General features: G+C 48.1%; 11 protein-coding genes across 11 annotated transcripts; 4 read left to right on the top strand and 7 right to left on the bottom strand.

Annotated features, from left to right (window-relative positions):
• Positions 1–124: 124 nt before the first annotated feature.
• On the bottom strand, positions 125–1,578 carry F5147DRAFT_634342 (ketol-acid reductoisomerase). The gene is made up of 4 exons (XM_041432862.1): positions 1,250–1,578; positions 753–1,188; positions 586–706; positions 125–537 (listed from the first exon to the last, which is right to left on the bottom strand). Exons 1-4 carry the CDS (start codon positions 1,472–1,474, stop codon positions 267–269), a joined length of 1,053 nt encoding a protein of 350 aa, XP_041293941.1. The 5' UTR covers positions 1,475–1,578; the 3' UTR covers positions 125–266.
• An 826-nt stretch (positions 1,579–2,404) lies between these two features.
• On the bottom strand, positions 2,405–3,126 carry F5147DRAFT_689814 (uncharacterized protein). Its single transcript, XM_041437002.1, has 2 exons — positions 2,700–3,126; positions 2,405–2,647 (listed from the first exon to the last, which is right to left on the bottom strand). Exons 1-2 carry the CDS (start codon positions 2,883–2,885, stop codon positions 2,570–2,572), a joined length of 264 nt encoding a protein of 87 aa, XP_041293940.1. The 5' UTR covers positions 2,886–3,126; the 3' UTR covers positions 2,405–2,569.
• A 9-nt stretch (positions 3,127–3,135) lies between these two features.
• Positions 3,136–3,370, bottom strand: F5147DRAFT_689813 (uncharacterized protein). The gene has a single exon (XM_041437001.1). The coding sequence runs from the start codon at positions 3,324–3,326 to the stop codon at positions 3,156–3,158; it is 171 nt and encodes a 56-aa protein (XP_041293939.1). The 5' UTR covers positions 3,327–3,370; the 3' UTR covers positions 3,136–3,155.
• Positions 3,371–5,987: 2,617 nt separating this feature from the next.
• Positions 5,988–6,828, top strand: F5147DRAFT_689809 (uncharacterized protein). The gene is made up of 2 exons (XM_041437000.1): positions 5,988–6,745; positions 6,795–6,828. The coding sequence occupies exons 1-2, from the start codon at positions 6,061–6,063 to the stop codon at positions 6,821–6,823; spliced, it is 714 nt and encodes a 237-aa protein (XP_041293938.1). The 5' UTR covers positions 5,988–6,060; the 3' UTR covers positions 6,824–6,828.
• A 1,141-nt stretch (positions 6,829–7,969) lies between these two features.
• On the top strand, positions 7,970–9,241 carry F5147DRAFT_689806 (uncharacterized protein). The gene is made up of 2 exons (XM_041436999.1): positions 7,970–8,730; positions 8,799–9,241. The coding sequence occupies exons 1-2, from the start codon at positions 8,095–8,097 to the stop codon at positions 9,003–9,005; spliced, it is 843 nt and encodes a 280-aa protein (XP_041293937.1). The 5' UTR covers positions 7,970–8,094; the 3' UTR covers positions 9,006–9,241.
• Positions 9,242–9,630: 389 nt separating this feature from the next.
• Positions 9,631–10,184, top strand: F5147DRAFT_745243 (Plectin/S10 domain-containing protein; the record flags this gene model as incomplete). The annotated part of the gene is made up of 3 exons (XM_041439736.1): positions 9,631–9,682; positions 9,745–9,928; positions 9,977–10,184. 3 exons carry the CDS (start codon positions 9,631–9,633, stop codon positions 10,182–10,184), a joined length of 444 nt encoding a protein of 147 aa, XP_041293936.1.
• Positions 10,185–10,467: 283 nt separating this feature from the next.
• On the bottom strand, positions 10,468–11,955 carry F5147DRAFT_574951 (uncharacterized protein; the record flags this gene model as incomplete). The annotated part of the gene is made up of 1 exon (XM_041431247.1): positions 10,468–11,955. One exon carries the CDS (start codon positions 11,953–11,955, stop codon positions 10,468–10,470), a length of 1,488 nt encoding a protein of 495 aa, XP_041293935.1.
• A 441-nt stretch (positions 11,956–12,396) lies between these two features.
• On the bottom strand, positions 12,397–12,932 carry F5147DRAFT_575093 (phosphatase inhibitor-domain-containing protein; the record flags this gene model as incomplete). Its single annotated transcript, XM_041431255.1, has 2 exons — positions 12,397–12,656; positions 12,713–12,932. 2 exons carry the CDS (start codon positions 12,930–12,932, stop codon positions 12,397–12,399), a joined length of 480 nt encoding a protein of 159 aa, XP_041293934.1.
• A 135-nt stretch (positions 12,933–13,067) lies between these two features.
• Positions 13,068–14,297, bottom strand: F5147DRAFT_689796 (uncharacterized protein). Its single transcript, XM_041436998.1, has 5 exons — positions 14,118–14,297; positions 14,038–14,055; positions 13,712–13,986; positions 13,362–13,649; positions 13,068–13,305 (listed from the first exon to the last, which is right to left on the bottom strand). Exons 1-5 carry the CDS (start codon positions 14,250–14,252, stop codon positions 13,290–13,292), a joined length of 732 nt encoding a protein of 243 aa, XP_041293933.1. The 5' UTR covers positions 14,253–14,297; the 3' UTR covers positions 13,068–13,289.
• A 1,434-nt stretch (positions 14,298–15,731) lies between these two features.
• On the bottom strand, positions 15,732–17,743 carry F5147DRAFT_689793 (Indoleamine 2,3-dioxygenase). Its single transcript, XM_041436997.1, has 3 exons — positions 17,307–17,743; positions 15,828–17,251; positions 15,732–15,753 (listed from the first exon to the last, which is right to left on the bottom strand). The coding sequence occupies exons 1-2, from the start codon at positions 17,614–17,616 to the stop codon at positions 16,158–16,160; spliced, it is 1,404 nt and encodes a 467-aa protein (XP_041293932.1). The 5' UTR covers positions 17,617–17,743; the 3' UTR covers positions 15,732–15,753; positions 15,828–16,157.
• Positions 17,744–18,769: 1,026 nt separating this feature from the next.
• On the top strand, positions 18,770–21,771 carry F5147DRAFT_836291 (P-loop containing nucleoside triphosphate hydrolase protein). The gene is made up of 8 exons (XM_041443995.1): positions 18,770–19,272; positions 19,320–20,142; positions 20,196–20,278; positions 20,333–20,535; positions 20,587–20,756; positions 20,811–21,000; positions 21,052–21,244; positions 21,301–21,771. Exons 1-8 carry the CDS (start codon positions 18,787–18,789, stop codon positions 21,562–21,564), a joined length of 2,412 nt encoding a protein of 803 aa, XP_041293931.1. The 5' UTR covers positions 18,770–18,786; the 3' UTR covers positions 21,565–21,771.
• The last annotated feature ends 847 nt before the right edge of the window (positions 21,772–22,618 follow it).

The following is a 22,618-nucleotide window of genomic DNA, read 5'->3' as shown; positions in this document are numbered from 1 at the left end:
ATAACTGTTTACCCTGTCTACTATGATATTCCTTCAATATCACCTCGCCACTTTGAAACTCCCGAATCATTTTCGCCTGGCTCTTAACCTCTGAATTTCTTTAACATCAGTTTCAACCCAGAGTGTTCCATGGCAAGTCGTAACATTTATTCAAGAATCACATCTGTACATTGTGCTCTCCGACATGGCATGTTTCGGGGCACTTTTAGTAACAAAATAAATAAGTAAGCTGAGTTAAAGCAGCTCCAATTCAACCACAATTTTATCTATTCAGGCTTGTAATCGGGACGCAGCGACCGCACAACCTTACCTGCTCGCCAAATTTCCTGGTCGTCGATCTCCTTCAGCTCTTTGGCAAGATCTTGGCGGTACGTCGAGCGGCCGTTAAATTCGAGAGCCTTGCGGGTCTCCGTGCCATTCCGCACACTCTCGTACAATTGCTCAAAGATAGGCGTGTTGGTCTTTTCAAAGATGGGTGCCCAATCAAGCGCACCGCGGCGAGCGGTTGTGGAGCAGGCATTGTACATGTAGTCCATGCTACAAACCATGAGGGAAAGGATAAGCGACCATAAAACATGCACTCACCCCTTCTCTCCAATCAAAGGGTACAGGGATTGGGTGGCCTCCTCGACGGTTTCATTGAAGGCTTCCGAAGGCGAGTGGCCATTGGCACGGAGTACCTTGTACTGCGCGCAGAACAGACCCTCTGATAAATAATCAGCTGGGAATAACTCGCGGTGTAAAACACTTACGGATGGCACCCAAGAGCACACCACGTTCACCATAGAGATCGGAGTAAACCTCCTTCTCAAAGGTGGTCTCGTACATGTATCCTGATCCGATAGCGACACCAATGGCAACAGCCTTTTCCATGGCTTTACCAGTGACATCTTGGAAGACGGCTACACTGGAGTTGATCCCACGACCCTCCTTGAAGAGGGTGCGTACGGTACGGCCAGATCCTTTAGGTGCGACTAGGATAACATCAACGTCCTTGGGGGGTATAACTTTTGTGTCTTCCTTGTATACAACAGAGAAACCGTGCGAGAAGTAGAGGGTCTTGCCCTTGGTGATCAGAGGTGCAATGATAGGCCACGTTTGTGACTGTGCAGCATCAGAGAGAAGGTTCATGATGATCGTGCCGCGGTTGATGGCTTCTTCGATAGGGAAAAGTGTTTCTCCAGGAATCTAACGATATATCGATGTTACATGAGGTGCCTGCAAGCCTGACAAGTCGACATGAACATACCCAGCCATCCTCCATAGCCTGCTGCCAACTTTCGCCATCTTTACGGACACCAATGATAACATTGAGGCCATTGTCACGAGCGTTCAAACCTTGACCGTGGCCTTGAGAACCATAGCCGATGAGAGCGAGGATATCATCCTTGAAGTAGTCTTGGAGCTTCGAGAGAGGCCAGTCGCTCCGCTCATACACAGCCTCCTCAGTGCCAGCAAAGTTGAGCGTCTTCATCAGTGAACAAATGATTGCTAGCCGTGGGAACCACAGAAGGATCTAATCTACTCCAGCCAAACATCATTACAACAGTTACCTAGCGTCCTGTCATAGACAGTCATACACCCCAAGAGGCATACCACCAGGGGCCGTGAACATAAATCCATCATCCAGTGGTAATCGCAAGCTCTGGAGCAGAGTCTGAGCAGAACACGATGCATAACTTGCGTCTCCAAGCCACATAAGCAATCCAAAAAACCAAATATGATAGGATCGACACTACCCGCATCATTGTCCTTGAACTTGATAGCAAACATGATTCCCAACGCCATTACTTCATCGAAAATATCCAGGAAGGATATCGAAATGATGAACCCTGGATCCCAGGACTCCACACTCTCGTCGTTAAAGCCCCTTCAGGCGTCCATTTTACCAATCGCTCCCACACGCAGATCATTCTCTACTAAACTACCAACTAAATCAAAAGCGTTGCATTCGCAACCTGCCATTTAACGGCATGCGCCGTATGACTATGTCCATGCAACAACGCGTCCACTTTACTCTCGCTCGTGAACGCCGAAAAGATATGGTTGGACGCGAGCGTTACTGACAAAGGCAACACACGGCATCGCCGGTGAGAATCTTGGTGTTTACTAAGATGTCAAGGTTGACACCAAGTAGAGGGCCCGTACTTTCGAATCCTAGGCGGTATAGCCCTACGAAGACTTCGCCGAAGATGACTGGAAGAGGTGTAGGAAATAGGGCGGGGTCGCAGACGATGTCGACCATGATGAGTTAGAATAATGGATCCACGAATATCATGCCTCCTGCATCGATTTGATGACAGGAGCTGCGAGTTTTCGAGTGTAGTCTACCCAGAGGCTACGCATGTGTTTATGTAGGTGTCGCCTATAGTGTTTTGCAAGAGGAGATTCAAGACGCTGCTTGACATCATAAACATGAAAGTGGTCCAACGAGATGATCTAGGAAAATTTTGTCCGTGCAGATATCTTTGTGGACAGTGAGTGCATTCGCGAGGGTTGATAGGACATAGAGTATTCCCCGAAGACGGGTCTGATCCTTTGTGAGGTATCGCAATCTACTTGCCACGAATTAACTTCTGCCTAAGAGAAGCAAACACACCAACAGTGCGAATGGGCATGAGATTGTGAACCAGAAAATAGCGATAATCTTAAGACGTTACGTGAGTACGAGATCCAAGCAACTTCCGGTAGTGACGCACATTAAACGCGACGAATCCGAAAACGATGCCAAGGTTATGCCAATGATTATCGTATGCTATGTTGAGCCTCGAGAACATGTACTGGTCTGTAGTCGTATAGGATAGTACTGGCAGCCTTCTGCAGCTTCGGGGTTCGTGAGATAACTGCCCGCGAATCGCATGAAGGTACCCATGTACTTGTCGCATATCAAACCCTTCGGTGGGTTGACAGAGACTAGTTCCGTGTAAGAGCAGCGAATAGCTTCTCCGCTAATGACTAAAATGTGTGTGGTTATCCAGCAAGATATCATTCGCAGACCTTGACCAAAGAGACCTTCGATGATATATGTGAAAGGAGAGACCTCGGTGCATCCATTTCCACCAATTGTGCCGTCACTGATGGGCTGTCGGTACGATGTAGCGTGGTTCAAAGCATGCATCTCACAAGATCAAGACAAAGATAATAAGAATTGTGAATTACAGGGATCCAATTGAAGTAGTCGGTGCCATGGACGCGATGACATGTCCAAGTATGGTATAGTACAACGGGATATCGACAGAGAGCATGAGGAACATGTAGCCTGCCAAACCTGTGGGGAATCCGATAGTCCAGTAACAGCAGAAAAAGAACATTGTAGGACTTGTCATGTTCCAAGGAAGCTCAGCAGCAAGCTGCGACACGACGAGAGCTGTCCAATGATACATTCTGCTAGAACGTTCACGAGAGTTTCGTACACTATACGAATGTCATGTAGACCGCCATGATTTGATGGACGAGGGAAATGCTGAGCACGAGGAAGATTGACTACCACGAAACACTTGCCGTTTCATGAGGTCTCTGAGTACCTGCTTGAGATCAGATGCTTGCTCATTTCCAATGGGGGAGGATATATCTGACGGTTTCTTGAGGAGTGAGGGAGTGCTTGCGTCTGAATTTAGGCCTAAAGGTAGATTGTGAAATGGAGCAGTAGCCTGGCTAACTGAGCAGTCAAGCAGTCCACTACTGGGGATGTGTTGTTTGCTTTGATGGAGAGCCATAACAACTTGAGGAACAAGTTTACGATAGACTGCAGGAACAACTTATAGAAGTGAAAAGGCTATCCACAGGTACATATGAGCGAGGTGCTCAGTTCGGTGAGTGAAACCCAACTCTTTTATAGTACATTGTTTACAAACCTACGTGTGCTAGTCCACGACCGAGCCACTGAGGTGTTGATGTTGAGAAGCATGCGTCTCGGGTGAAAGAGCCTTGACGTACCTGTTAGTCCGCCACCTAACACGGTAGAAATAAACCGAAAATGGAGGCCACATTGCGTTATAATAATCCCAGGTACATAATCAGTGTCAAAAGCAAGTCACAAGATCAACGTGTAATAAACTTACCCAGTGAGTATTATGTATTCAAACTAGTGTCGAAGTATAACAAGACCGGTCTGATGCCTCAAACAAAGTACTGTTCCAAGAACGTGGAACGAACGCCAGCTCCATCTTCACCCAGAAATCAGCTCTCAAGCCTGTTAATTCTATTCCCTGATTTGATAGCGAGAATAGTCTTGACTCTTGATTACATGACCCTGCGAGTGCAAGCTCGGAGCGAGGTGAAGAACCACGTTTGGATATTGGTATTGTCTATGGGGATAAGACGAATGTTTGTTTCCAAACCGATGATCGAGCCCCAATCTTGCCGGAACTGGGTATATTATGTGATGTCGATGTGAGATGATCTTAAACGCAAGGCGAACATGCAGAGACTTGACTGAGCTCTTCCAGTCAACTTCTGGTGGATTTCTTGCACTTGCCTGATACGCAAGGGTCGACCATGCTGTCGGCCGCTAGAGATCAAATCTAGGTAGATATGACGCCACCATTTTTCGATAGATAAAGATGGGTAGTGGGTTCTATAATTCTTCAGAATGCTTAGTAGTCTCCCCTAGAACCAAAGGCGAAAGGAGATGATGGTATGCTATACCTAGAATGGACAATTACAATTGGTTACACCGTTTATGTTCAACCCCAGAGGTGCATAGTGCAGAAGCTAAAATAAGTAATAAGAACGTTCCTGAATTGCAGAATTCACTGCCGCTGCCCTGCGGTGTCCTCCGAGTCCATGACGTTAAAAAGAACGCGAAACTTACCGCAAACTCGAGACCAAAGCTAAAAAGTCAGATAACAGAAAGAATAGCCGCCGCACTATGCCACATACGCCGTATGTTGTACCGTATCGTGGACACTAGAGTCAGTTTCAGTTAGACTGGTGACGGTGCAACCCGACAACGAGGCAAGCCGTCGATAGACGTTGAACTGGGTTTGAATTTGCATGAAATGAATGAATTGTTTCTACGCTCACATAAGCTCAGGGTGGAGTAGTCACGAGACCTGTAACCAATAAGAAAATTAAAAGTTTCGTTGAAATTAATGTTTGAATATTGAAATATTGACGCGAAACACCGTACGGTCAGCTTATGTCTAGGTCACCAGTTTCAGTTGCAGTGACCTTTACCCAACCCTTTACTTCAGGCTTCCCCGACCCCAAATTTAAAATATGAACGAAAATATGTCAGAAGTTGAGAAAATATTAACTTGACACTGATTTTTAGTCACGTGCTGTCGTCGCGACTGAGAGATAGTTCAATTAGTTGAACATCGTTGTCGTCTACTTTCCTCCCTTTCCATTTCATTATCTTTTTCGTTACTCCATTTCACCTCTTGATTTACATATTTGACGCGACATTCAAATAGACCCCTATCGGCACCCAAAATGATCCCTCCAGAGATCCAGGCCGCTGCCTGGGCATTTCTTCTAGACACGCTGCTTCGCATTTTCAGCGTGCATGTCACACAGACTTTGTACGCCCTCCCGTATCTCTCGCCCCATTTACTTCTCGGACCTAGTTCTGCTTATTCGCACTCGAAAAATGTCATGCTTCCAGAGGATTTGGCTCACTTTCAGCCATCACTTTCAATGTCAATAGCCACATCTTCTCCGGTCTCTTCACACGATACACCTACTACAACATTAACACCACTATCTCCAATCATGACATCTTGGGTTCTCGATCCGCTGGCGGAACCTAATCACGATTTCTGGTTTCACAATCCACCCCCAGGTGCCAGTGTACTACACCCATCGCAGAAGCGCACGCGCAACGCAATATTCTCTTCCTGGGTGCACCAGCAGGTACCCTCACCCGGCGAGAAGCAGCACAAAGCACTCGCCCCTTTCTCCCCGCGCATAATCACCTTCTGTCCTGTGCTGCTCTTCATCCGTTATGTGCTCACTTTGAGTGCAGCATACCTCATACTATCTGTGCGTTCTATACCCCTGAAGCCGCTCGCCTTAAACTGACACACCTCGGTGATATTTTCTGCATAGGTCCTCGCAATGCTCGTTGCTGCACCATTCGAACGGTCTTCGGAGGTTGTAGCTTGTGATGCACTGCTTGTCAACCCTGGTGTGGCGAGCCTTATGAGAAGGATATTTAAGATAATGACGCCAGGTGCTGAAATCGCTCAGTATATCGCGGCATTTCCCATGGCTCCCCTCCGTTGGTCATGGCCTATCATAAAAGAAGTGACATCCAAGCTCTGTCATTTTCTCCGCACTGGTACAGCACGCCTCGCCCAAATTCTAGTAGCGTGCTTCAGCAAAGTTGCGCACATGTCGTCTTGCGCTGCTCGTTACATTGCTATGTTCATGGTGACTGCACGGGAGTGTCCACTCTTCATAATTCACCAGTTTTACGCCTTGCTCACTACCTGCCTTTGCTGGATCTCAATGGGTATCAAGTCGATCTGCTATGTCGTGCAGAGGAAACCAGCCACGAAAGCACAAATTCCGATCATTACCATAACGCCTGCTGAGAACGAAGAGAAGAGCGCATGCAAGAGCGTCGATATTGCCGCACTGCTGGAGGAAATCGGTGATGGCACTACTAGACTCGAACTACTTCTGGGGGATGCAAACCTAAGTTCCGAAGATTGTCTCGAAGATGGCATTGTCGACGAGTCGCAGGTAGATGAACCCCTCCTCCATGCATCTTGTGTCCATGTCGGTGGTGAAGAGGAGCCTTTGGTTGTCGAACAGCACACCTCATTTGGCGGACAGAAAGTGCATACCAATTGTCCAGACCACGAGATCAGGCTAGACGCTCCTGACAATACCGTGCCTGGCGTGATCACCGGAAAACCTGAGGTTCACGTCATCTGTTCACGGGATTCTGGAGGCCTAGTGCCAGTAGTTAAAATCGAGGGTCCAGAAGCCTATTCGCCACTAGTGCCTTCCGGGGATGATGAAGCAACAGCGACAGCCTCAATTCCTTGCAAAGTAGGGTATCCTATTATCCGACTGACGCCAAAGGAAAAAGCTCCTGGTGAGCAGCCGACATACTCGGAAGGAGGCATCTACCGAAAGACTATTCCTGGCAGCGCCGAGCTTGGAGCTATGAAACGAGATGGTATCTATAATCAGCACGTTCTCAATTCGTGTATCATGATTGATGTTCCCGAACCGAAAGGTCCTAGCCATTGTCCAGGGACTAGGTCATCAGCGGATGAATCTCGTAGCGATCCAGCCGTGGAAAGCATGAAGCCTTGTAAGGCCGTCCAGTCCCCACTACCAGTGTATTCCTTGGCGCTTAGCCACAGCACGACCTCTGAGTCGTCATTAATCGTCCAGGGCGAGAATGAAAGGCGGTCTGACACTTCAACTGTTCTGCATCAAAAAAACAGCGATCAACGCGAAGACAACAGCCCCAAAATATGCTTGGCGCCAGGTAATGAAATGTTCATGCCCGAGGCGATTATGAAGACGAAGGAGTCAGCCTTTGCTTCCCCCTCTTCGGCTCCACGGAAGACGAACATGAAGGAGGGTAGTTTGTTTATGACGATACCGGAGGCTTCGATGTCTGGCGAATTTCCCTCTGTACAGCTGTCTGCCACACAAAGCGATCAACTGTCGACATCTCAGAACACCAAGGAATGCCCTCCAAGTATAAAGGAAGGCACTACTAAAATAGCGTCAGACGACAAACTTTATTCCACATTTAATTCCCATCTCGAAGGTCAGGAGCCAACCAGTGAGATATGGGATTTTCCAAAATCGGGAACAGACGCACCATTCCACCGGTTCTTGTCGGCATCCATGCACGCTCCTTCGGAACAGTCATCAGAACAGAATCATTGTATTGGGGGAGCCATCAAGTCCAGCCCCGCAATGCCCCAGTCAGGAAGACAGCAACACGTTCTCAACAAGAACTCCTTGAACAATCAGGCAGTGTCTTTCACACCGCAAGGCTTGGTTCTGAAAAGTACCTTGACAAGATATGACCCGCCTCTCCGACTCGTTGGACCAGGCCTGGAACAAGCTGACCACGCTTTGAATGCGAACCTCTCAAACCCTACCCATTCAAGGAAGTACATGGCTGATCTACCTGATCACATTGCGAAGGCATACAGACCGCAGCCCTTGCACTCTGCCGGAGCCTACGTGACTCATCGAAACGTTCCCCCTCGGATGACTGTTTCGGGTTCCAATTACATAACGAGTCACAGAGGTCCTTCAACTCGCGGGCCCGTCCCTGATTGGGCTGCTGAGGCTGCTGCGGAGCGAAGGTCTGTAGATATGCATATCTCCACTCCGAAAGTGTATCTGGGAACGCCAGCAGCCCGCGTGTCCTCGTTGCACCAGCCTTCAGGTACAACGCCACTACGTATGCCCATTCCAGAAGATATTCTCAGTCCAGCTCCCCAACGTGTCACATCCAAAGTGGCCAGATGGGCTGCCGAAGTAGACCGCGTGCGAGAGCCTGCAACGAGTCAAATTTTCGAGGGTTCTAGTCTCGATGCGCAGGTCAAGGGTTGTCGTCAGGGTGCTCAACAGAGGCCGCTCCTTCTGAACCGTAAAGCAAACACAACGTTATCGCGGGACGATACGCCAGCTGTTTTCCCAAGCACGTCTGGAGCTGCTTATCATGGTAAAGAAAAAGCGTCTTCCGAATTTGCAAAACGGGCCGTTGAAACGCGCGATAAAGAGCAAACAAAGTACGAGGATTTCCTATTAAAAATGTTCGACAAAGTATTTATAAGAATTTTAGGACTGTCCAGGGGCAGTACAACTCTTACTACGAATCCCTTTGTGCGAGGAACATGGAAGATATTATTTTAGAGGCGAGACGGATCAACGCGGATATGGGGAGGTCGGCTTCGACTCGACAATCTCCTACTACACTGAGCGACCTCAGCCTGAACGAGTGGTTTAGTCGGGCAAGGGATCCAATCTCGGGAGACGACATCGAGAGGATGATCCGTATACTCGAAAGGGGGGCCTGAGATGTAAACTTCCGATGGACCATGATTGCAGGTCTCGTCATTCCGAAGCCGTCATGATGGTTGGAAGAGCCTCATGCAACGAGCCTGTGAACAATACTACTAAGTGTCGGTGCGATTCTGCGTGTTTTACCCCCTTTTGTTTTGTATCAATGTAACTGTACCTTGAAAACAAATTGTATCAGCGTCCGTAATCCCACAAACCTCAGATCGATCTAAGGAAGTCGTTACTTCTCGTAAAGTGTTAGCATTGGGTTCGCAATAAGTAGAGTTCGAAGTTCCTTTTTTGGAAACATTCATACTCCGCCGTTGCTCGTCGAAACCTAGTCCGAGAGGCACGCGTACGCTGTCCAGCTCGACGTCAAGACTCATTTCAAGGCCCTTCCTGCCCGTCAAATCCTTGTGAGTACCGTTCGAGTCGTCTGGGCTGTATTAGGATGCAAAGAAGAGTGTCAGAAACTCTCTATGGCTGGATGAGCTACCTCCCAGTTGGATGACATGACTGACTCCAGTCTTCCTCAGCCGGACAAGTGCGAGATCATCATCGCAGTACGTTTGATTTCTATGAGCACTGTTCAACCCATTTCAACTCTTCCTCAGCTTCCCCATTTCATTCAATTAGCCCAGCATGATTATCACCAAACAAAACAGGCGCACCATCTACGAGAACCTCTTCAAGGGTGGGTTTTCAGCATACAGGCCTTGCGATGGTTTTCCAGAGCTCATTATCGATTGATCTCAGAGGGTGTTCTGGTCGCCAAGAAAGATTACAACGCGCCGAAGCATGAAGAACTTGATGTCCCTAACCTTCAGGTCATAAAGGCCATGCAGAGCCTGACCTCCAAGGGCTTCGTTAAGACCCAATTTTCGTGGCAGTGGTATTACTACGTTTTGACTCCTGAAGGTGTTGATTATCTCAGGGAGTGGTGCGTAGTCTTGTTATGTCGTATCTATCCGGACTCATGTATCAATAGGCTACACCTCCCCAACGAGATCGTCCCTTCGACTCACAAGCGGGCCGCTCGCCCTCCGCGCCCAGCAACTGTACGCCCTGGTGGTGGCGACGGTGCTTACCGCGCACCTCGCGGCGACCGCGATGATTACCGGAAGAAGGAGGGTGGTGCACCCGGCGATTACAGGCCATCATTCGCGGGTGTTGGTCGGGGTGCACCTAGAGATTAGGGTGTTGGCTGGTGCGAGGCGCTATAAGTTCGGTCAGAGTGCTAGAACTTGCATCCCTCGGTGATCGCAAAATTTTGTATGAGCATGTTCCATGCATGACTATACTATGCTTTCCTTCACGTTCCTTCTCATTTGTCCACTTCAACTTCAGGAACTAAACTCGCTACCATTCTCCAAATAACTCCACGACGTTGCGGATGTCCAGAGCAATTTCCTTATCCCTCATTACGCTCTCTCGAAATTCGACTATTTGCTTCGAAGAGGAACTGTGGTCTGCCGTTGATCAAATATTACCACCTGCTGTCATGAAGACGCACCTCGTCTTGCTGCAAGCCTTAGATCCGCTGACAAACACCTGAGACTGCATCGCCACCAACTTGTCTAGGATAAATGAAACTCCTGAGTCTTCCAGAATATCTTCTTCAAACTGAACGTTCCCTTCGAACATTCTCAACCTTTTTATCTGCGATGATAACTCAGTCATGGCATATCCCTCCAGATCACCACCTGTTTGGAATGCATCCTGAAGGATATTCATGGCTTCCTCATGCTCGGGCGTGACCACTCGAAAAGTCCCAGATCTCGCGTTCTTAGTCTTCACACCATTTGGCTGTTCTGAAAAGGTGTGGTAGTCGCTAGCGAACCAGACTAGCTGAGGCCCCGAGTCATCGTCGCCGAGCACTGAACGAAGAGTAGAGACGAGCGATGCCGCACACCACGCAAGGTTTTCTACCGGAACACGTTCTAGTTGCCAATGCACCGCAATATAGGATCCTGTGAAGCCTGCTAATCTTTCTGCAAGCTCAACAAGCGCATGAGAGTATTGCAGGTCTATGTTGGGCTCAGGGAAGATTCGGTGGCGTAGATCCCATTCGATGGCTAACACATCAGATCTCGGAAGCGCGGCAAGTTCGTCTGAGAAATATTCCACGGAATCCACAGCCTCTGAGAGAATTTGGATAAGATGCTGGCTTGTCGATGGATTGTTGCGGTAGAACTTGAAGGAAATTATAGAGGAACTTTGGTAAAGTCTAGGAAATTTGGAGTTTAGGCAGGAAGCGGCTTTGTGATCCGCAAGACCATGATCGATGGTGAAATGGTCGTCAGGCAGTAAATCTCGTTCGCCACTTTTGCTGACGCTGAAAGAGATGGTTCTGCTTGTAGGTAAGATGGAACGTGTTTCGCTCCAATTGTCAAATACAGTGAAAGGCAAAATGTTGATAGCGGGGAGGGCGCTTCTGAGCAGGTCCACGTCGTAATATAAATCAAACGGCCATTTGGAACAAGCCCCCATGCGATTGTTGCCTACATTCGGGAGAACAAGAGTGCGATTCAAGCTACTTGCAAGAATAGCTAGTTGGTGGAGGTGCAGCGGTTCTTGCTCAGCGATACGAAGGGGAAGAAGGAAGCGACAGGGGAATGAACCACAAACTGATTCGTCAAATTGGACTGCGTCAGCCGACAGTATACTAGGAACGTGAACGATTGTATGTTCAAGTTCTGAAATATCTTTAGGCTCAGGAATTCTGGTGACAATCGGGGGCCATTTGAGATGGGGTCGCGTGACTGTTGAGGGAGATAGATCGTGGTGATCACTGGGTTCGTGGATATCATGAAGGACATGAAGGACGGTTCGATCAACAATTTTTGGTGACGGTGAACGTACTCGAGTTGGACCTATTCCGAAATCTGTGGTGTTCGGTGGAGTAGGTGACGTCCCTGTACGTCGCGACACCGATTTCGACAGCGAGACATAAAGACTGCCAAACATGATAATTGCAACAATGATGAGAGCAACAAACTGTAAAAAGTTGGACGGCAGACTCGGATGAGTTGGACTACGATACCGCTGTTTGAGCTTTGGAGACAGCGAACGCGATGGGGAATCTGTCGTTTCTCGCGAGCGTTTTGACCTTTTGAGAGGTTGATACATGGTTGAAGTACCAAGGCAAGGTCACAGTTCAAGTTGTAGCAATGGGAGGCTCCACTAGTAGGAGTCAGAAACTTCCACAACTTGAACAGGAGCGAAACATCTTAAAAATATGTCAATAAACCGAATGTATGCGGTAGGCTCAGATCCTGAAAGTATGCGAATAAGGGTATTATATATTCTACAAATCTATAGGTAAGGTACCAAGGATATATAGTCCGGCGGACAACCTTGACATGCTCATCGTCAGAACAACGCTCCATACTACTTCAATCCACACACCTAATTCCTTTTATTCTTGGGGTTGCGCTCATACGCATTACCACTCGAGCCCGCTTCTTCTACTTCATGAATCACCCCCCTGTTACTAGGGGCGTCACGCGTAGCAAGTCCATCGCTGTGCCCGTTTCCTTCTGGATGATGCATCCTTCTCTGACGCGGGCAATTACTATGCTGCTGGCAGTCTGAATCAGAGTCTGACTCAGATGATTCCTCTTCAGATGATTCGTCAAACCGTCGAGGTTTGTGGTATATACAGCAGACTACGGGGGTGGTCGAGTCAACACCGCCACAAGAATTCGAGACTCGACACACTCACTCTTTGACTTTTTCTTTCCGCATCCCTCATTGTCAATAACGTCTTCATCCCATGCAACTCGCTGACGAGTTTTGCGTGGTTCACCCCGTAATCTAAGAGTTCCCACAACCTCAGGCTGACTAGCGTCATCTTCTGGACGTGGCTGCGAATCGTGTAGCGTAATCGTCCTGGATCCATCAGCGGGCGCAGATGTGCGTGTCCTTCCCTGAGCAGTCATCATTGATTAGGGACAATGTTACTTTCAGTAAGTTGGAAGAAATGGGAAGGATCAAAGTGTTGTCCATCTATGAATTTACATAAGCAGGCGGTACTGTTCCATAAACTTCCAGTGACATCATGGCCACTCTGGAGCGGCTTTCAATATTCAAGTTTCAAATGTATTGAGTGATAATCATTAAATCGACATGCAGTACAATTACAACATAACATGAAATCGTGAGGTATGATGGGTTGTAATGATGCGACGTAAATAGTACAAATTGTCCGAACACGATGCAGCGGAACGAAAATATGCTGGTCATGCAACGATCCACGTTGCCAAAAGATAATCATAAGTCATGAAGGCGATGATCTTAGATTAGCCATAAACGACCCTAAGATACGATCCGGTTAGTTTCACGGTCCGATCCATCAAACTTTGACTACTTACCCCCTGGCGGTCGTGGATATAGGTTTGAAATCTGTTCGGCCAGATTCAACGAAATGGCGGAGGACTTCCGCCCAATCGTCTCGTGGATCCCACGAGATTTTACTAGGTGGGTCGACTTCCACAGGCATAACTTGAGAAATGCCACCACACTGCACGAGTATAACAAGGGTTCCAATTCCCCCACTGCGTCGACAGCGTTCTTCTCGTCGGCTGATATCAGCGGCTACGAGTGGATCATGGCTGGTTACGAATGTCCGAGAGACTATATGCGTATTTGCCACTGAGAAACTGCGTGTCCGGCGGAATCAGTATAAATTATCCCCACTAAGTCCGGCGACACTAGAACTTACCGATATAATGATTCGGCGTGAGCATTGTAGCTCAGCTCGATAAGCAACGCACTTTGCCGGATATTGGCAGGCAGGCGCTTTAATTGAAGGGCTTGGAAGCCGGCCCATCCGAGAAGTGAAGAGTGTGTTGAGGTAAACTTGCGAAGGTACTTCGCCAAATTTTCATCAGGATATGCAGGCCCGATGGCCTGCTGTTTTGCACCTGACATCTGAGCAGCGGTGTGCTGACAGATGGTCTTATGAGAAGGCCAATGCGATTTTTGGCACTCGGTGGACTACAATATAGGGTTAGAAAATGTCATGCTAGTGGAGACTGAGTAGCTTACACAATACTGGGTGGTCATCTATGGAAAGATAACGATGTGGTTAGGGGGGATGATGATCGAAGGGAAGGGAAGGGACTTACACAACCACCGCAGAGTCTAAACTTCTGGGCAACTGGGTTTTCAACTGCACCGCAAGTATCGCAGATGCGATAGCCACGTTGCTTCTGGTGTGCATGGGGAGGAGCGGAATAGTAGTTGGCTGCTGCTGGTGCCATTGTAGTAAGAATGTAATATGAATAGCTCGGATACTAGTTGGTTAACCTCTACCATGATTGTCTGGCGTGTTTTATAGCTGAAAGAGTTGATGTGTATGTCCATCTTGGGCGAGCGTGTCAAGAAGTTATTGCGATCTTGGTGGAGAACAAAAAGTAGGTCTGGTGCTTTTTGTCTTCAATGTATCTGAAAGTAAGACCCGGCAAGGCCTTTTGTGTCTGTAGTCAAGGAATAGATGCGGATATGCGAAAACAGTGCTTCCTAAATGCCCAATAACAATAAAGCAATGAGAAACTGAAATCAGTGACTGATAATCTAGAGAGCAAGACAATTAGCTCAGAAAGGAAATGAAGCGAGAGGAAAAGTGTTTGTGTTTATTTGTTATAATACATTTTTGGATATGCCGTTAGTGCTAATTGTTGGTTCACGGTGGGGGCATGATTCGTTGTAAAATATTACATGGAACGTCTTCTCACAACTTTGACAGCAGATCCGATCGACCCTCCGACCAAAATATCATATCGAACACTTGCGCCCAACTAATCTAGCAACTTCAAAGGAGACCTTTTAGCCGCAATCTCGGACACGAGGCACGGATGGATCCTGTCCAGTGTTTGAACTGGTTAGCTCTTGCCAAAAACTCGTAAGGATTTCACAGCACTCCGTGAACCATATCGCAATTAGCCTTCGGCTACTCCTTGAACCTTATTGCTTTGTCCTGTGCTCTCTTGGGCGCCATCTTTTCGTTTTTTCCATCTCTTCGTAATCATCTATTAGGCGACCGACTCGGAAATGAAACCCTGTTCAAGGTTCTTGCGAGAAACTCCGGCTCTAAGCAATCGGACAATCATGCTCTGTTCACGGGCGTCTCTTCTCGTCACCACCCATATCGTTAAACGGCATCTACTCGAGAGCACTTAAGAATGACATCAATTGACGTCGGCATGGCACCTTTTGTATCCTCCGAATGGGTTCTGTGATCTGGATCAGAGTCTACCTCTATCAAAAGGTTGTCAGTCTTCGATGCAGTGCAAGCAGCTTACCAGAGCCACTCCTTTGTATCGATGTTCTATATCTAGGTGCTTTCCTCTTGGCTACCCGTCCTGGTATATGAATGGTCATGCTTGCTATCAGGAGCGGGACCGACTGACCAACGGTATGCCAACCATTATTATTCTGAAATCTTCAGTGTGCGAGTTCAGTTACGATTTCGATTTCCTAGAATCGTTCGACATCGACGCTCTAGGCGCGATCTCTTTAACGGAAAGATCCCGTCACAGTCAGCGGCTTTAGAAGGGCTTACATGTAGGCTTATGACCAACCTGGCTCCTGCTCCACGGATAAGTCGTGACTACGTCACACCTTTCGCTCCAGTCAAACTAGTGCCGAGCCCAGGTTTGTGGTGTTGCTGTCGTGTCGTCATTTTTCTGGAGTGCCAGTGCCAGAGATCCCTGACAATATGTTCTCTATCCGTAACTATGGCCGGCTAACTGATATACTCTGGTATGGAAATTGCACCAAGAGCTCTAAAGGCACTTCTCAATGTGGTACATTCATTTGCTGATACTATGACGTAGGACACGATGAGAAAGCAAGAATCTTGCTTTGTTACTGTAACCGCCCAATGCCCCACAATGCTCGACCTCGGTAATAAGTATTGATGGAAGACACTCAACCACAAGTCCGACACATAAGTAAGCCCATATAATTTAGGAAGAGATACTGATCGAACAATCTATCATTGTGTTGTTTGTCTAAGGGAGGATAATTGAACATACAAACCAATTAAAGTGGGCATGTTGCCATACAGGAGAAAGAATTAGCGAATCAGCATAATGACCAATAAGTTGAACAAATGCATAAATGCCGATGCTCATGTTGTTCCAGGATCCCAGATCTAACACGGTCTACAACGTAGGCTCCACGACTGCCTCGGCAGTTTTGTCCCTCACGTCTTTGAGGAAGCGTACTAGATCCGTCCCGCCAGTGCCCTTCAGCACTTGCTTCCCAACCTCCTTAGCTTCTGGATCTGCGTGCCGGAGTTCCGTCCTTTCACGAGCAGCAGGTGCAATAATATAGATTGCCACGATCTTGATATGCGCATCCCTAAACTGCTTCACCGACTGCACCGCAGAATTGTATGCGTCTAAAAGGTTTATATCAGGCCTCGTTTGCATTACGAACGTCCGCACAGGACGTGGGTTTGTGCTGAGGTGTCGCAAGAAATTGCGGTGGTGACGTGGCATGTAGATCTGCATCCTTCTCAACAGCGTCCGTTGGTCCGATGCAACGCCACCTTCGACCACATTGCAGTTGTCTAGACCAAGAAATATGTCTAAAGCATGAATCAGGGCGCTCTGCCCTGCGCTTGGCCCTGAGAGGTCGGTAGGCTGCTCTTCAACGCCTTCGAACACCCATTTCCTGTGGGCAGGATCGGAGTCTGCGCCACGGAACCATGGGCGAATGGAGTGATAAAACGTGTTAGGGTCGCAGCCCTTACGCACGTCGAGCAGGATGGTCTTAAGGTCGTGCACAACCGAAGCAAGCTTGTAGAGGTATGCGGTAATGCGCCTGATGGCTATCTTGTCGCCGACGAACAACTCATCCATAGTCGCACCCATAAGCTCGAGAGCCTCGACGCCGCGAAGCTCTATGCGGGCCGAAGCAAGGTAGAATTCTTGCTCATCTATGGTACCGGAAAACATGTCCTGGCTGCGAAGATTGTCCAGAGCGGGAGCCTCGAATCCAAGCTCCGTTTGGGCCCTAGGGTGGATAATGTCCCAATTATAGAGGACATTATCAGAGTACGTGACGACCGGTGGTAACTGCAAATGACTGGATATGGCGACGAGGGGGACAGAAATTGGTTCCGGAATAAGCACGGAAGAAGACAGGGGGAGTGTGTAAATGTAAAAATGCATAATGAAGGTGAGAACATGGTGCGCGCGCCGAAGTAGGAGCTCGGAGTTTGTGAGCTCGGACATAGGAAGGACAAGCAGCTGATGGTGTGTGTGTGTGAAGCGCGTGATAAAAAATACGGAGGCCCGTACTGACCTTTCGAACGTGTTCTCGCCATGACTCAGATGAGTTTTTCTCCTCAACTGTCAGACCTCGTTTGACAGAGAGCTGCAGCTTTGCTTGCATTGCAGCATCCAGTGTTGTCTCCCAGAGTTCCCATTGTGCTGGGAGTCTACTTAAAGGAGGATCTGGGGGCATAAAACCCGTGCGAGTATCAACATCGAAATCGTGCGCAGCAAGAGTGGAGGTATCTATGTGACCCTCCTGAACGCCGATAAGGAAGTCCTGACGAGGCTGGAGGAGGAAGTGATCAGGGGGTAGCATATCGGCTGACTGCTGACAGGACATTTCGTGATGGGGGAAAGTGATTTAATAGCAAGAATGTAGATATGAAAACGAGATTATATGGTACTCATAAGCTGTTGATCAACCACTGCCAGCGATTGCTCGTACTCAGGCTCTACGTATGATCCGGTGGTTCACGTAAAAATTCATTTTGATTTCTAAAAATTGATGACCAAATGCATCACGTGACCTGTAAGTTCTGGCTAATCATAATTCACATGTTGCCCCGGGCCAACTGGCGGTACCGTAGGGTAGCACTGTGTACAAGTTCTTCCAAAAAAAACCGATAGAACGGCAATTGGAAAAATTGTTCTTGTGTAAAGTAGCTCAAGATAACGGCAAATTTTTTTATCAAAGCTACTGGCGTGCTACACTGTCCTCAGATGCCCGCAGCCTCCATGCCTTGTGACCATGGTCAACCCAAAAAGTATTGTGAATGGTTTCGACTCTTCACTACATTTCTACTACTACCATCAAGGGTACACCAATCTGATGTCAAAAGTACATCACGGAGCCCCATCTGTTTGCTGATTAAATCCGCGCTCTTGCAAGGTTTAACCAGTGGGATCAATTCTGAGTGCTGTCAGACTGGTGAACGAACAAGTCAACACCCCCGTAAACTAAAAATTAACTTTGTCCCATTTAATATGCGGCCAACTGGTCATTGTGCGGGCATGATGTGAGCGATGGTTAGGGAAGTTAAGGGGGTTTATGGAAAAATCATAGGAGGTATACTAAATTATGTTTACTGTTATAAGATTTAGGTGAGTTTAGGTGACTAGGTTGAAAGAAATAGAATTTTCACTTTTAACTTTTGTCAACTTCTGCTTGATCTCCTTCTGGCGACTTGGCAATTGCAAATGATTGCCAGCAAATGGCGGTATTCTGCCAACGACGCTAAATTATTTGGTGGTAAATAATAATCCGAGTCAGCGGTCCATTGCTCACTGTGCCACAAGCATGAACATGCCAGGTCACAGATTTTCCTTTTGTTTGGGTAAATGTAGATAATAATTTGAACGAGTGGCCGGCCGGTGCGTCACGACAAGCAGAATGCAGCCAAGTCACTGCATTTTTAAGTTGTCGCGGTAGTCGACAAACGATGTTACGTGATAATGCCTTCGGTGACTGACGCGCTTGTCACGCGTTTGTGACACCACTTTCTCTCCAGCGATGGAGTCGACTCCGGTAACGCCTTCCCGACGTTCAAAACGCTTTCAACCGCTTGTAACTCCAGTGAAGATTGACGCCTTTGTAGACAAAACTTTAATCTGGACAGACGCCCCGTGTTACATTCGACCCACTGTATACGAAGATTACCAGGTTCTTCAAGAGGATGAGGGATGGCAACCAGGGCCAGGGATGCAGACTGCTTTTCGCAAATCATTCAAGCGGACGAAGAATACCGCGCCAGCTTCACGGAAAGGGTTGAGTGCACGTAGATCAGCTGTGGAGACTGAGACATTTGAGGTCGGAGACACTGTACTCGTCAAAACTCAGTCCACAAAACATCCCAGTGTTGGTGTCATCGCTTCGATGTGGGAATTTCAAGGCAAGGAGCATGGGGAGGGCGAAAATTCACAGATGATGATCAGGATTCACTGGTTTCAACATCCATCGGAACTGCCTCGCATAAGGGCAAAGAGGGAACATTTCGAGGTCAGTGACACATCTACTAATTGTCATCTGCTTATCCCTACCACCAGAACGAAGTGTATTTCACTCTCGCTTCACAAGCTATTCTTCCGCCTTCATGTATACTATCGCATTGCACTATCTCCGATGTTCCTCAGACCACACCCACAGCGCGCAAACGAAGTAACTGGGCCGGTGCCACTGCGGAGGAGAATAAAATATTCTACTGTCGCCTCGCAATTGAGTCTCGCAGCAACATTTACTATGATTTCCACTGGGAAGCACACAAACAACAGGCTCTCGGCAGTTCTAATGAAGACCTTGCCAATGGGACTTGCTGGCACGTTGCCGTAGAGACCACACCGTTAAGACGGCGTACGAAGAAGCCAAAAAAGCTTCAAGACATTGCGGAAGAAAGCGGTGACGATGTCGTTCGTGATCGTGACTACGAGAACGACGAGCCTCCATCAGAGCCTGATGACCACCTCATCCCCTCTGTCGTTGACGACGCCTCCGACAATGAGACAGCTCTTAGTGGACCTATCGATAACGTTCCAAAGACACCATCTCGCAAGCGCAAACGCGCCTTATCCACACCCAAGTCCACGCCGAGCAAGAAACGTGCACCGAAGCTCGCAGCACCCACTCCGCACTCCAAAGCGGCACTACGAAAGCGAAGTCGAAAAGCACCAGCCGTCCGTGTTCCCCCTCCGAATCTTACACAGGAGCACTACAATCAACTGCAAAACCTTCCTCCGGATCCGTGGCTTCGTGCAATGCACGTCCTCCATGTTGCAGCGCGTCCTGATGTTCTTCCGTGCCGTGAGGAGGAATACAGCCGCGTTCTGAGGACTGTAGAAGAACTCTTGGAGGAAGGAAGTGGAGGTTGCGTTTGTGTGTAGAGAGTATCATCCATTCTTTTTCACTCTTCTAATATCGATCTTTAGACATTTCTGGAGTACCAGGAACAGGCAAGACTGCAACAGTTCACGCCATTGTTCGTGAGCTCAAACGAATGGCTGAGAACAATGTCTGTTCTTTTCCAATTAGTTCTTCTTCTCACTCAATGATCCTTACTTGGTAGGAAACGAACCCTTTCACTTACGTTGAAATCAACGGACTCAGGATTCCCGAGCCATCTGCTGCATATAACCTACTTTGGGAGACAGTCTCGGGGCATGATGTAGCTAGCGATGGCCACCTCAAAACCAGCGCCAAGGAGGCGCTCAAGCAGCTTACTAAACACTTCTCTGCAGGTGCACGGGCGGGTCCCGCAGGGCACGCGTGGTAAGCAGTAGTTACCTTAACCAGTCGGTCATCGCTCAGTTGCGTGCCTAGCGTCGTTCTTATGGACGAACTTGATCAACTCGTCACGGCAAAGCAGGATGTAGTATACAATTTCTTCAACTGGCCCACAATCGCAGGCTCAAAGCTTGTTGTGATTGCTGTCGCAAACACCATGGACCTTCCAGAGCGAGTGATGACTGGACGCGTGCGCAGTCGACTTGGTACGTACCGTTAAATCAAGTACCCCACCTAATGCTCATTCATGTGCTGCAAAGGAATGATTCGAACCAACTTCCAGCCATACACGACACAACAGCTCGAGAAAATAGTACATGCACGTCTCAAAGAAGCCAAAGAGGGCCTTGAACAGCCACCGGACGTGATCAACGCCGACGGCGTAAAGTTTGCCGCAATGAAGGTCTCATCGATCAGCGGAGACGCACGAAGGGTACTTGATATTTGCCGGTACGTATCGAGCATGTTTTATAACAATAATACAACTGAACTCAAATGTAGACGAGCGGTGGAACTCGTGCATCCCAAACGGCGTGCCGCTCGTACGGAGGATGTGAAGGAGGTTATCAAAGTGCTGCAGAACAGCCCAACCGCAGCATACCTCCGAGACTGCAGCTTACATGAGCGGATTATGCTCGCATCCCTGCTAAGATGCATCAAGCGGGAGGGTATTGAGGAGATCAAATGGGGTGAGGTATGTGTTTTATTTTTATGTTTATTCCGCGGAGTGCTGGACTAACAGTACGTAAGATTGAAAACCAGCATATCGTATATGTTGAAGCCCTGACTTCGGAAGGAGATCCGTCGCGGAAACCCACGCCGGTGGAACTGGGACTTGTTCTGGACTCCCTGGTTGCCTCCCGCGCTATGATTATCGAGGATGGTGTGAATGCCGTCCGCAAGCCCCCCCGGGAACGCAGGGTCATTCTCAACTTGGAGCAGACGGAGGTAGAGAGAGTGCTGAGTGAGGTAGGCGGACGGTTGTGGGCGACAGCGCTTGGTGTTGGTGCATGATCAATATCAAAGATGTTTTTGGATCCGATTGACAGGATTCGATCTGTCAGCGTCACTGGCTGGGAACGTTCTTGAGGCCACCCTATCTCACCTATCTCATTAATATTGTACTGATAGCATCATTTAGATGTCATATAGATGTATTTCATATTCTCTGCCCTAAGCTAAGTACTGGTGTCTTTCTAATCTATTTTAAATCGGGGCTTTTATTTGATCAGCAGCAAGCTCCGAGGAAGTAGCACCGGTATCTCAAGCTTGAGATGCAAGTACCTCCTGCCAATGGGTTTCGGAAGTAAATCATCTACGAAGAAATGACGGTGCAGTCCTAGTCAGCACGTCGCCGATCAAATCTTAAGTGCTATCGTTGACGCAGACATCGCATTCATGATCTTCTAACAACCCCATCACGATCAGCGCTGCGCCGACTGAAGCAAATTAAGACTATCAAGGACTATCCGTCATCTCATCATCGCAGGTTGTAGGAGGCCGGCCGGGCAGACGTATTTGTAAACGACTTCTGAAACGCACGCTATACTCAGGTGTGACGTTTTTGGTAATCAACTGCACTGGCCCACCACAAAAATAATTTGTTTTTAATTTCTCTTGTTCTACAGTATCCCCTGCAGGGATAACCTCAGGATCTACGAATTCTGCCTCTACAAGCCGGGAGTTCACCTCTGTCCCTCGTTCCATCGGCAGGTGCTTCGTATCGTTCGTTGTGAGGCTTGCACTGGTGCGATGATACAGGTCATGGTAATGAAGTTATTCAGCTCGTAGATGCTTTTAAAAAAAATCGGATTTACTGTCCTTTGGGGTCGAAGACCTATCATATGTTGAACGTGGCTTCATTCGAGTGCAGGGGGGTTACTCCCGGTTTTTTTATCGTGGTTCGTAAATTCTTGTTCCTTCTATCGCCTCACAGATTCCTTTACTCCTCGTGTTCACTCAATAATGATCTTATTTCAATTTAATGGACGCCGACGCCCCGTGTCATAAGGAAGTACATCTAGGCAAGAGCTTCCTTTCATTGGCTGGCACTTTATGTCTGTCGGAT

The sequence above is a fragment of the Suillus discolor genome (assembly GCF_016758755.1).
Source record: "Suillus discolor strain FC423 chromosome Unknown F5147scaffold_21, whole genome shotgun sequence".
NCBI classification, from domain to species: Eukaryota; Fungi; Basidiomycota; class Agaricomycetes; order Boletales; family Suillaceae; genus Suillus; species Suillus discolor.
This window is presented reverse-complemented; position numbering and strand designations above follow the sequence as displayed.

Excerpts from the sequence above, each read along its gene's own strand:
- F5147DRAFT_634342 (XM_041432862.1), bottom strand. The coding sequence starts at position 1,474 with ATGAAGACGCTCAACTTTGCTGGCACTGAGGAGGCTGTGTATGAGCGG. Across the intron at positions 1,189-1,249 it reads AGGCTATGGAGGATGGCTGG|ATTCCTGGAGAAACACTTTT; the intron begins GTATGTTCATGT and ends ATATATCGTTAG. Across the intron at positions 707-752 it reads TGTGCTCTTGGGTGCCATCC|AGGGTCTGTTCTGCGCGCAG; the intron begins GTAAGTGTTTTA and ends ATTATTTATCAG.
- F5147DRAFT_689814 (XM_041437002.1), bottom strand. The coding sequence starts at position 2,885 with ATGCGACAAGTACATGGGTACCTTCATGCGATTCGCGGGCAGTTATCT. Across the intron at positions 2,648-2,699 it reads TCGGATTCGTCGCGTTTAAT|ATTATCGCTATTTTCTGGTT; the intron begins GTGCGTCACTAC and ends TAACGTCTTAAG.
- F5147DRAFT_689813 (XM_041437001.1), bottom strand. The coding sequence starts at position 3,326 with ATGACAAGTCCTACAATGTTCTTTTTCTGCTGTTACTGGACTATCGGA.
- F5147DRAFT_689809 (XM_041437000.1), top strand. The coding sequence starts at position 6,061 with ATGCTCGTTGCTGCACCATTCGAACGGTCTTCGGAGGTTGTAGCTTGT. Across the intron at positions 6,746-6,794 it reads TGTCGGTGGTGAAGAGGAGC|CAATTGTCCAGACCACGAGA; the intron begins CTTTGGTTGTCG and ends GAAAGTGCATAC.
- F5147DRAFT_689806 (XM_041436999.1), top strand. The coding sequence starts at position 8,095 with ATGGCTGATCTACCTGATCACATTGCGAAGGCATACAGACCGCAGCCC. Across the intron at positions 8,731-8,798 it reads AAACAAAGTACGAGGATTTC|TACGAATCCCTTTGTGCGAG; the intron begins CTATTAAAAATG and ends TACAACTCTTAC.
- F5147DRAFT_689796 (XM_041436998.1), bottom strand. The coding sequence starts at position 14,252 with ATGGCACCAGCAGCAGCCAACTACTATTCCGCTCCTCCCCATGCACAC. Across the intron at positions 13,650-13,711 it reads CACGCCGAATCATTATATCG|TTTCTCAGTGGCAAATACGC; the intron begins GTAAGTTCTAGT and ends CCGGACACGCAG.
- F5147DRAFT_689793 (XM_041436997.1), bottom strand. The coding sequence starts at position 17,616 with ATGTCCTGTCAGCAGTCAGCCGATATGCTACCCCCTGATCACTTCCTC. Across the intron at positions 17,252-17,306 it reads ATGGCGAGAACACGTTCGAA|AGCTGCTTGTCCTTCCTATG; the intron begins AGGTCAGTACGG and ends ACACACACCATC.
- F5147DRAFT_836291 (XM_041443995.1), top strand. The coding sequence starts at position 18,787 with ATGGAGTCGACTCCGGTAACGCCTTCCCGACGTTCAAAACGCTTTCAA. Across the intron at positions 21,001-21,051 it reads AGGGTACTTGATATTTGCCG|ACGAGCGGTGGAACTCGTGC; the intron begins GTACGTATCGAG and ends ACTCAAATGTAG. Across the intron at positions 21,245-21,300 it reads AGGAGATCAAATGGGGTGAG|ATTGAAAACCAGCATATCGT; the intron begins GTATGTGTTTTA and ends ACAGTACGTAAG.